Source organism: Colobus angolensis, unplaced genomic scaffold (assembly GCF_000951035.1).
Source record: "Colobus angolensis palliatus isolate OR3802 unplaced genomic scaffold, Cang.pa_1.0 Scaffold230, whole genome shotgun sequence".
Taxonomy (NCBI): Eukaryota; Metazoa; Chordata; class Mammalia; order Primates; family Cercopithecidae; genus Colobus; species Colobus angolensis.
In genome coordinates this window covers 4,048,282-4,060,731 of record NW_012115489.1, presented here as the reverse complement: position 1 = coordinate 4,060,731, position 12,450 = coordinate 4,048,282, and the positions used below count along the sequence as shown (strand labels likewise).

At 35.5% G+C, this 12,450-nt stretch overlaps 1 protein-coding gene across 2 annotated transcripts in view; it reads left to right on the top strand.

The window, feature by feature from the left end:
• The window catches only part of LIFR (leukemia inhibitory factor receptor alpha), a 115,470-nt gene that overhangs the window by 69,671 nt on the left and 33,349 nt on the right, over positions 1 to 12,450 (top strand). For both annotated transcript variants that reach the window (XM_011944392.1, XM_011944393.1), the window contains exons 6-7: positions 8,406 to 8,580; positions 9,610 to 9,864. In XM_011944392.1, coding sequence (XP_011799782.1) covers positions 8,406 to 8,580; positions 9,610 to 9,864 — 430 coding nt within the window. The remainder of the gene's footprint in view (positions 1 to 8,405; positions 8,581 to 9,609; positions 9,865 to 12,450) is intronic.

Genomic DNA, 12,450 nt, shown 5'->3' with positions numbered 1-12,450 from the left:
GAATCTACCGTGAACTAAAACAACTCAAGAATTAAAAAATTAATACTGCCATTGTAATGTGGGCAAAGGACATAAATAGACATTTCTCAAAAGAAGACATATGGACAACAGGTATATGAAAAAATGCAGCCACGTCGCTACTTACCAGGGAAATACAAAGTAAAACCACAGTCAAATTAACTCACTTCTGTTAGAATGGCTATTATTAAAAAGACAAAAAAACTTATATGTTGGTGAGGATGTGGAGCATGGGAAGTTCTTATACAATGTGATTGGGAATGTAAATTAGTACAACTACTATGGAAATCGGTATGGAGATACCTCAAAAAACTAAAAAGAGAACTTTTATAGGATCCAGCAGTCCCACTTCTGGGTATCTGTCCAAAGGAAAAGAAATTAGTATATTAAAGGGTTACCTGAATTCACATGTTTATCATGGCACTATTCACAATAGAAAATACATGGAATCAACCTAAGTGTCCCTCAGTAGATGAGTGGATAAAGAAAATGTGATATGTACACACAATGGAATTCTGTTTGGCCATAAAAAAAGAATGAACAGGATGGAACTGGAGGCCACTATGCTAAGTGAAATAAGCCAGGCACAGAAAGATAAATATAATATGTTTTTACTCACTCATGGAGACTAAAAAAGCTGATCTCATGGAGGTAGAGATATTATTAATAATAGAATGATAAATACTAGAGGCTGAGAAGGGTGTGTTGGTGGGACAGGGGCAGGAAGAGAGGTTGGTGAATGGGTACAAATATACAGTTAGATAGAAGATACAAGTTCTAATGTTAGATAGCCAAGTAGGGTAACTGTAGTTAGCATCCATGTATTATATATTTCAAAGTAGCTAGAAGACTTGATATGTTCCCAACACATAGAAATGATGATACTCATAAGATAATGGATACCCCAAATACCCTGACTTGATCATTACACATTCTCTACATGTAATCAATACTCACATGTATCCCATAAATACTATGTATCAATAAAATGTTTAAAGAGATAAAAAATGGTACACCTGTATAAGGCACTTACCGTGAATGGAGCTTGCAGGACTGAGTTTCTCTGGGTGAGTCAGTGAGTAAATGTGAGGGCCTAGGACATGACTCTTCACCACTGTAGTCTTTATAAACACAGTACAATTAGACCACACTAAATTTATAAAACTTTTTCTCTTTCTTTGGTAATAAATTAACCTTAGCTTACTATAACTTTTTTACTTTAGAACTTTTAATTTTTAAAAAACGTTTTAACTCTTTCGTATTAACACTTATCTTGAAACAAACACATTATACAGCTGTACAAAAATATTTTTATATCCTTACTCTATAAACTTGTTTGTATTTTTAAAAATTATTTTTCTTTAACTTTGTAAGCTTTTTTGTTAAGAACAAAGACAAAAACACACACATTAGCCTAGGCCTACACAGGGCCAGGATTGTCAGTGTAGTAGTCTTCCACCTCCACATCTTGTCCCACTGGAAGGTCTTCGGGGCAGTAACGTGTGGAGCTCTCATCTCCTCTGGTAACAAGGTCTTCTTCTGGAATCCCTCCTGAAAGACCTGCCTGAAGCTGTTTTACAGTTAACTTTTAAAAATGTGTAGGAGTACCCTCTAAAATAATGATAGAAAGTGTAGTACACTAGATACTTACACTAGTAACATAGTCATTTATTATCATTATCAAGTATTGTGTACAGAGTACAATTACATGTGTTATACTCTTATACCAGCAGCACAGTAGGTTTGTTTATACCAGCATCGCTACAGACACATGAGTAATATATTGCACTATGACATTATGTTGGCTATGATGTCACTTGGTAATAGGAATTTTTCAGCTCCATTATAATCTTGAAGGACCACCATGGTATATGTGGTCCCACATTGACTGAAATATTGTTATATAGCACATTACTGTATACTTTGGTTCGTTTTATCCTCACAACAGTCCCAGGAGGGTGATACTATTATTATTCCCATTTTACAGATGGTAACAGAGTCACAGGAAGACTTTTAAGTGGTGGAGTCAGGATTCCAACCCAGGCAGCTTGGTTTCCGAGTCTTCTCTTAACTGCTACAATTTATATTTTATAAGAAATATATATATTTTTAATTTAAAATGTCGTCCCCTTCCTTCTCACATATCCTACTTGAACCTACATTTCAAGACCCAGGTCAAATCCTACCCCTTATTTTATTTTATTTGTTTTGTTTTGTTTTTAGAGATAGGGTTCTGCTCTGTCACCTAGGCTGGAGTACAGTGGCATTATCATATAGCTGACTGCAGCCTCAAACTCCTAGGCTCAAGGGATACTCTTGCCTCAGTGTCCTGAGTAGCTGGGGCTACAGATGCATGCAGCTGTGCCCAACTTTTTTTTTTTTTTTTTTCATTTTTTCTAGAGATGGGGTCTCACTTTTTTGCCCAGACTGCCTACTCCTTATTTTAAAACCCATCTTTTTTTTTTTTTTTTTTGGAGTCAAGAGTCTCGCTCTGTTGCCCATGCTGGAGCGCAGTGGCGCAATCTCGGCTCACTGCAACTTCCACATCCCGGGTTCAAGCAATTCTCTTGCCTCAGCCTCCCCAGTAGCTGGGACTACAGGCACGAGCCACCACACCTAGCTAATTTTTTGTATTTTTAGTAGAGATGGGGTTTCACCTTGTTAGCCAGGGTAGTCTCCATCTCCTGACCTCATGATCCGCCTGCCTCGGCTTCCCAAAGTGCTGGGATTACAGGCATGAGCCACCGCGCCCGGCCTTAAAGCCCATCTTAATTCAGCCTACAAACTCAATTTTCTTGATTCTCATGGCAAGTCTTGTCTGTTAATCTAATTTGCAGCTAACTTTGATACAGCTCTACCAGTGCTGTCTTAAAGCTATTATTTATTTAAATTATATTGCTTAACTTGTCATTATGGCCTAACATTTTGCACTCTGAGTTACCACTTATAGGCTTAGGATAACTCCTCAAACCTCATTTTTATCATTGGTACAGTGGCAATATTTGCTCTAGGGTCTGCAAAGTAAATAGTGTATCTGTAAAGCTGCTAAACAAATATTATTTGTCACTATTCCCTTTAGGGATGAATCTTTTTTATTTATTTATTTAATTTTGTAATTTTTTTATTACATTTTAAATTCTGGGATACATGTGCAAAACTGAAGGTTTGTTACATAGGTATGTATGTGCCATGGTAGTTTGCTGCACCCATCAGTGCATCATCTGCATTAGGTATTTCTCCTAATGCTATCTTTCCCCTAGTCCCGCAATCCCTGACAGGCCCCAGTGTGTGATGTCCCCCTCCCTGTGTCCATGTGTTCTCATTATTCAGCTCCCACTTATGAGCGAGAACATGCTGTGTTTGGTTTTCTGTTCCTGTGTTAGTTTGCCGAGAATGATGGCTTCCAGCTTCATTCACGTCCCTGCAAAGGACATGAACTCATCCTTTTTTATGGCTGCTTAGTATTCCATGATGTATATGTGCCACATTTTCTTTATCCAGTCTATCATTGATGGGCATTTGGGTGGGTTCTAAGTCTTTGCTATTGTGAATAGTGCTGCAATAAACATACGTGTGCATGTGTCTTTATAGTAGAATGATCTATAATCCTTTGGGTATATAGCCAGTAATGGGATTGCTGGATCAAATGGTATTTCTGCTTCTAGATCCTTGAGGAATCATCACACTGTCCTCCGCAGTGGTTGAACTAATTTACCCTCGCACCGACAGTATAAAAGCATTCTTATTTCTCCATATCCTCTCCAGCGTCTGTTGTTTCCAGACTTTCTAATGATCGCCATTCTAACTGGCATGAGATGGTATCTCATTGTGGTTTTGATTTGCATTTCTCTAATGACAAGTGATGATGAGCTTTTTGTTATTGTCTACATAAATGTCTTCTTTTGAGAACTGTCTGTTCATATCCTTTGCCCACTTTTTGATGGGGTTGTTTGATTTTTTTCTTGTAAATTTGTTTAAGTTCCTTGTAGATTCTGGATATTAGCCCTTTGTCAGATGGATAGGGACAAGGCTTTTTTATTTTTAATGTAACTTGAGGAGGAACTAAGTAGAGAATACTAGAATTAAAGAGGGACACTCTGAAATGTGAGTGAAATCAGACTTAAATGAAGGGACTGTTATGCTAAAACCATATAACTCATTCCTCAACGTGCGTAAGTCAGCCAATGACAAGACAGTAATTCCCTACTTTTGGGAAAAAATTTGTTTGGGAAAATAATAGCAAGAAGCAATGAGAAAGAACACATTTCTTTAGAGCTGTAAAGGGAAAATGCCCCAGGACATTTTTATTAATTGTATGTTATTAATGTCAATATTTAAGACAAAATTGCTTGTGATCATTTTATGATGTTATAAGTCTATTATTTTGTAATAAGGCTATTATTTTAAAATTTAAAAATCAAGAATGCTTTGCATTCATGTTTCATTTGTGAGGCACTTGTCTGTACATGGTCTCTGTGTCCAGCAGTGGGAGCTGTGTGCTGCGCACACCGGGAAGAGCTCACTAGGCACTGCTCCCCCCATACAAATACTCCTCCTTGACTTTCCCTGGAAACAACCTGTTTCAGCTCTTTTAACTGATCCCTTTCATTATTTATCTTCATTTCTCCAAATAGCATGCTTATGTTGCTATTTCTTGATAGCAGTCCCCCTCCCTTTTCTCCTGTCACCCCACCGCCTTATTTCTTTCTGCTCCTCCCTCTCACTCCTTCTCCCTGCAGCCTGCCATTTTCCTATCTTTTTCCAGTGGAATCTATGATAATTTTTGGTAGAACAGTATTCATCATTTGTATTATGGTCTATTAAAAAATCCACTTTTTTGTACACTCCTTATATTATCTTGTTTTTTTGTTTATTTCTCTGCTTCATTACTTTAATCCTAAATTCTTTGCAGGCTGTGTAGATCTCCTTGCAATTTTCAAATATACTAAGTATTTTATCAGTTTTGTCTTTGCGAATAAATCTCTCTGAGGGCCTTCTGACTGGCTTCCCAACCTTATTCACAGAAGGTTTCACACAGACACTGATAATATTTGTATAGCACAGAGTGTGGTAAAATAGACCACTTGTGGCCAGAGGCATCACAGAGGCTCCAGTAGCCTCAACCCCTACCGATCAGTTCTAGGTTTGAATGGATTAATACCTAGATATATTTATAGCTCACTCAAGATAGACCTCAGTGTCTTTCAGCACATTCCTTAGGAAGCTGTGGTCCAAGGGGTCTCCATCATCTAGGGTATTTCCTACAAGTTTGTCTTAAGATGGATCTTCTTTTTGCTAAATCTCCGGTTTTTCTCTTATTTCCTCATTTTTGTGGAAGCATATGCACTTATCCCTTGATATCTTTTGGGGGATTGCTTCCAGACCTCCCTTAGATACCAGAATTCAAAGATGCTCAAGTTCCTGATGTAAAATGGTGTAATGTTTGCATACAATCTACAGACATCCTCCTGTATATTTTAAACCCTTTTTAGATTATTTGTAATACCTAATACAATGTAAACGTTGTGTAAGTAGTTGTTACACTGTATTGTTTAAGGAATAAGGACAAGAAATGTCTGCACATGTTTAGCACAGATGCAAATTTTTTTCCAAGTATTTTTGATCCACAGTTGGTTAACCCCACAGATGCGGAGCGATGAATAGAGGGAGCCAACTGTATTCCAGTAGTTACTTGCTATTGTAGATATTCTTTGCTGTCTATAACAGCTCACTTGCAAATATAATTTATTCTTTTAATTTAGTTATTTAAAAATTTAAAAGCTTATCAATTACTAATACTGAGAAGTTGCAGAGGAACTGGAACTTTCATATCATACGTTACTGGGCGGAGTGTAAAATGCTTACCAAATGAATACATGGAGATACCACATTTATGAAAATGTCTGTTCTGCACTCGTGCATGATTACTAGTTTAACTGGGTAAGAATTATAGGTTGGGAAATTTTGTCAAGATTTTGAAGGTATGATTCCATTGTTTCTTAGTGTGGATCTATCTTTATCTGTTGTGCTGGACACTCATTGGGCTCCTGTCAGTCTAAAAATGCATGTGTGTCAGCTTGGGAATTTCTTGTTTTATTTCTTTGATTTGTCCTTCTCTTTTCTCCTTTTTTTTTTTTTTAAGAACTTCTGTTCTTCGTGAACCTTCCACAACAATCCTCTGATTGTTTTTATCTTTCTTGTTTTCTATGTATTTTCTATTTTCTGAGAAATTTCTTCTAAACTGAATTTTGCATCTTGCTATTGAATTTCTATTCATATGTTTATTAATTTATAGAAGATCCTTTCTTTGAAAGGATTTTTTTAATGTATATAGTTTTTGTTTCATGGATGCAATATCTTATCTCTGAGGATGCTAATGATTAAAAATTTTTTTCTACATGCCCTGTTTCCTCACATTTTTTTCTTTTTCTTTTCTTTTTTTGGTTATTGACTTTCATATTAGAATTTCTTGTACACTTTCTGGTCATCCTGATTGCTGCTCATAGTTAAGTGAGGGGCTCTTAAAAATTTTTTTTTAATCTAATTGGAACTTTGGTTTCTCTGGATAGGACTGGTTGATGAGGGCCCTCCCTCTAGAGTGATGAGGATGGGCTATGCAGGTGGCAAATGCCAAATTTTATTTTAGGTATTTTATCTTGAGCTGTTCATGTGACTCAGAAAAGTTCATTTAGACTATTACCTGGTGAGGATTAATCTGGCAAACCAGTATCCTGCGAGCTGAGCAGAGGAAGAAGGCATAGGTTAGCAATCCCCCTGTTTTTGGAATGATAGTCCCCATTTTCATCTCTTCCTAAAATTCTTCAATCCAAAGATACTCTGTTTTACTCTTCCAGAACATAAATCTTTATTCTTCTGCCAAGGTAAACAAAGGTAGTCCTTCGATAGCATGGAGTATGGGAAGGGATCTGGGTTGCCAACATATCTTCAAAGGACTTTCAAGCAGTCCTGCTGTTTTGAGCTCTTTATTTCCAGGGGAGCCTGGGACAGCCACTCACTGAGCCCTTTGGCGTTTCTGTAATAGAAACAAACTGGTTTCCTGTATTTCCCATTGGATGCTTAAGATTGCGTTTTCTCAGGTCTTCTACATCAGTTACCATTATCCATTTGCTTTCCAGCTTCCAGATTTTAGTGATGTTGCTTTATCTCCTGTATTTTGTCTTTGTCCATTCACACCTTTTAAAAAAATCTGTTTACTCCTACTTTGAAGTGATTTCAGGAGGTAAGGGAGAAGGAAATATTTGTTTAATCTGTTGTGTTTACCTAGAAGTCCCAAGTTATCTTTTATAGCACCTCAATGTTTTATTGAATCTTGCTCATTTCTCACAATTGATAATATTTTGTATTAGTATAACATACATATTTAAAATTCTATTTAAAAATAAAAGTAAATATATAGAATACTTATAATAATAAAAAACAAATCTAGTCTTAAACTATTTTTTTGAAATGCTGCTCCTCTCCTTGACTTAAACTTTTGAAAGTACAACCCCATTCATGACTTTTACTCCATGAAAAATTTAGGTCATTAGGCAGTGGTATACAGGTTGAGCATCCCTTATCTGAAAATCCAAAATTCAAAGTGTTTCAAAATTCAAAACTTTCTGAGCCCCACTATGATGCTCAAAGGAAATGCTTACTGGAGCATTTCAGATTTGGGATTTTTGTTATTTTATTTATTTGTTGTTGTTTTTAGACAGGATATCATTCTGCCACCCAGGCTGGAGTGCAGTTGCATGATCTCAGCTCACTGTAGCCTTGACTTTCCAGGCTCAATAGACCTTCCCACCTCAGCCTCCTGAGTTGCTGGGACTACAAGCACAAACCAGCATGCCTGGCTAATTTTATTTTTTTATTTTTTATTTTTTATTTTTTGTAGAGACGAGGTTTCATCATATTGTCCAGGCTGGCTTGTACTCCTGGGCTCAAGAGATCTGCCCGTCTCAGCCTACCAAAGTGCTGGGTAAATTATAGGTGTGAGCCACCGTGCCCAGGCAGATTTTAGATTTTTAGATTAGAGATGCTTATCTGAGAAGTATATAATGCAATCTGAAAAGGTCCAAAATCCAACACACTTGTGGTCCCAAGGGATACTCAACCTGTATTTTCTTGCGTACCAAATTGAATGTTTCAATGAATAGCAACATCTTATATAATACGTTAGGGCCTAAAGTTGAAGAAGTAAACAAAAATGAATCATGATTATTGTTACTCTGCTATTACACCTTACACAAAACTCAGTTGTATTAAAGGATAAACCATAAACTTAGCTGATGACTATATAGAGTCTGTTGTGTCCTTTAATTCTAAAGGAGAGCAAAACATATTGCTACTTGGAAATACAGTTTTGTGTTTGTGTTCATTTTTAGGTGACCCACAACACAACTCTGAATGGCAAAGATACACTTCATCACTGGAGTTGGGCCTCAGATATGCCCTTGGAGTGTGCCATTCATTTTGTGGAAATTAGATGCTACATTGACAGTCTTCATTTTTCTGGTCACAAAGAGTGGAGTGACTGGAGCCCTGTGAAGAACATTTCTTGTAAGCTTATATATAAAGAATTTTTGTTTCAAATGAATTAAATTAGTCTTACTTAAGAGTAAGATTTAGTTTCAGCTTTCAGTTCTCATAGCCTCACTCAGCTGCATGAGGATTACCTGGGAGCTTCTAAGCCCACCATCCCTGGAGATTTTGATCTAAAAGTCTGAGATAGGCTTCAGGAATCTGTATTTTGAAAGAACTTTCTGAGTGGTTGGATAAACATCCAGGTTTGAAAATCACTGTCATAGGAAGTGAAGAGCATTAAAAATTGTGTATAGATGATACTGAGATGAAATCTATTTAAAAAAAAAAATAGTTCCCAATTTCTGGCTCACAGAGCAGACCCTAGAGACTGCATAGTTATTGCCAGGAACACGGGGATCTGCAAGCATAACAAAAACCATCCATACATTAAGTAAAACTGATACACAGGGAGAATGTTGGCAGTTTGGATGGGGGGCCTGGAAAATTGTTGATCATAAAATGAAATCCTGAAAAGGCTGGTAATCATTGTAGAGATAGATCTCTCTATGGAGAAAAGGATTGGAGGAAGGAAGGGGACTAGATGAAAGAAAATTGTTTTTTAGGATGTGGAGTACTTGGGCATGTATTTAGGCCAATGGAAAGTAAGACATATGCCCTAAATACATTGAATAAAAGGAATGGAATTATTTAATTAGTGATTTTTGGAGGGCGTGGATTGTTCACATGTATATATAAACCCACAGAATTTCAACTCTTAGACTTCTTAGATATAAACCTATGACATTAGCTTTAGATTAAATAGAATAAATTTATGTATTTATTTAGAATAAAACCACATACACTTTTTAAAAATTTCTTGTATATATCTTGCTCCTACAAAAGCTGTGGAACACACCTTATCTTTGGACCATCCAAAGTACCTAACAGTTTGTAGTGTATATACTGGGCTATTTTAAAAGTCATCTTATGAAAAAAAAGTCTTAAAATATAGAAAAGTTTATGTAAAGGACTTCTGTAGCTCATAATTCCTCCTTTTCTTTCTAGGGATGCCTGATTCTCAGACTAAGGTTTTTCCTCAAGATAAAGTGATACTTGTAGGCTCAGACATAACATTTTGTTGTGTAAGTCAAGAAAAAGTATTATCAGCACTGATTGGCCATACAAACTGCCCCTTGATCCATCTTGATGGGGAAAATGTTGCAATCAAGATTCGTAATATTTCTGTTTCTGCAAGTAGTGGAACAAATGTGGTTTTTACAACCGAAGATAACATATTTGGAACGGTTATTTTTGCTGGATGTAAGTATATGATTTTAAAGAGAGAATTCCTATTAGCCTGTTTTGGCCCTCCTTGAAACCCTTAATTCTTCTTCTGCAGTGGGAGGTGTGGGGAGTGATTCTGTTTCTTTCTCATTTCTTTGTTCTTTAATATAAAGGCTATATACAAAGGAGGCACTAGAATATTTGCTTGTTTTAAAATGAATTGCAAGCTTGTTTTCTACATAACCTGTATCTGTATAATTTGTTGGTTTCATAATCAGATTTGAAACATCTAGCTTCTAATGTTTAGTTTAAATTCTTAGTTAACAACTTTGTTAAGTCAAGGATAGTATATATTTCTTAACCCTGCATTGTTTAGATATTATGTGAATTAATTTTCCAGTTAAAGTGTACCTTTTTTAAAATATCTAAATTAAAGAAATTATAGTAATTTTACACAAAATCTTTCAGTAGCATAACATATCTTCTCCAGCTTTTAACTATTAGGTTTGAGAAGAACAGGCTGGCAGGAGGACATGGGTGAGGGGAAATTTACTCTCCCACTGCATTCTATATATGATGTATGCTCTATCATTCAAGCTGTCTGTATTAACATGATCACCCCACAGTCTAAAATTCATGGTATTTCCAGAAGTAGTTGTTTGTTGTGGGCTGCCCTGCCCATTTGGCTTGTGTTGAATGTCCACAGATAAACATTTAGAACTTTTAGGTCTCAATTTTAGAGTTTTTCTGCCTCCCTTCCTTGTAGCAACTGTAATGTTTTGGTGTCACTAACAGCTTTATCTTTATCAGTGAGTCCCTTCCTCCCTGCATGCTGAATTAGAAGTCTGGGATTTTGGTCTATAGGTCATATGAATAAAGTGTGTAAGATAGATTGACTAGATTTTTGATTGCTTAGTGCTTTTTCTTTTTCTTTTCTTTTTTTTTTTTGTATGATTCTCAGCTGTGGTCTAGATCAGCCGCTCCCTTGTTTACTCATACAGTACTTCTTGATGAATTTCATTCAGATACTGATGTGTTCCCAAAGGAATAGCCGGGCTTAGGTGCTCATCTCACCTTGATGGGTGTAATCTGACTCTCTTTGTCTCCTCAGTAATGCATTTGGAATTCAAGTGAAAGCAAGGTTACGTTCAAATTTAAATCCTGGAAATCATATTTTCCTTCTTAATGGAATGTTAGGAAATTACGTGCAACATTTCTCACAAATAGTCCTGGAGTCTAAGTTGAGACCCAGTGGTATATGTAGTGAAGTTGCTTCGTGTGCAATACTAAAAATGAGCTATTACTTAAAAGTATGAAAAAAGAAATTAAAACTTAAAAGATGAGACTATGCACTGTTTCCATTTCTATTATTTCAGTGTTGTAATCTTTTATCATAGTAATAGAACAAGTTGATTTAATTTATAATTGAACCTTCACTTATAACGTTTGGAGGTTGAAATATTGTACAATATTTGTTGAGCAGCAGTAACATCTCCCTTCAGAGGGAACTTTTAGGAAATTTATAAGAACAGGTTATTTCGTGCGTTAGGTATCAGGATTCATTTATTTCCTTTTCTTTATGGATATCCTGTTAAGCCACCATTTACTGAAAAGACTGAAAAGAAATTTAGAATCAGCTTACTAGTTTTTCCCTACACACACGTCTGTGTATGCTTACACCTACTCTGCTGGAATTTTGATTGGGATTACGTTAAATCCATGGATCAATTTAGGAGAATTTTCATTCTTACAATATTTACATCTTCCAAACAGTGAACATGGTATATCCCTGCATTTACTTGGGTCTTCTTTAATTCATCTTAATATGATGTTTTTATGCCTTTTAGTCTTTTGGTAAATTTTTTCCTAGTGCTTGGTGTTTTCTGGTAATATTAAAAATCACTTTGTTTTTTAAATTGCACTTTCCATTGACTGGTACATAAAAATGTAGTTGATGTATACCTAGCTTTTAACCTAGCTTCAGTTGATTATTTTATAAGTCAATTTCTTTGAAAAGAAAATCAGTACATTTCAAATACTGTCCTCTCAAATTTTTCCCCTTCTGTCTGTCCTTCTATTTATCTCTTATTTGCTCTTGTTATTTAGATTTTAATATTTCAACTTAATATCTGCCAAATCCTAAAATAACCAGCATTTTAAATATATTCCAAATTTTGGTATGTGGTTTTAATAGAGTGACTGAATATTTGGCCTTAGATTTAAAACAATTTTCAGAATAAATATGTCAGTGTTTGTTTACTTATCTAATTGTTAAACTCTCATATAAACACTCATTAATCCTCTTAATGTTACCTAAAATATCACTGAAGGATGTTATCCTTATCTCTGGGGAAGGTGTAAAATTTTCTTAAGTTTTGCTTGATAAACTAGGTAGTATTTTTTTTTTAATTCAAGTTTGTGAAAAAAACATTTTACAGAATTTTTAAACAAGCAGTTTTTTTAAAAAAGAACTTTTACCAAAAGTGAACGATAGTTTGGATAAATATGACAGAGGAAATACCAGTTTCTATATGTGTATGGTTAAACATGATTACAGAAATATTTCTACAATAAACAGTGTCAGACTGCAGAATTTTCATTTATCACTTTTTTTTTTTTTTT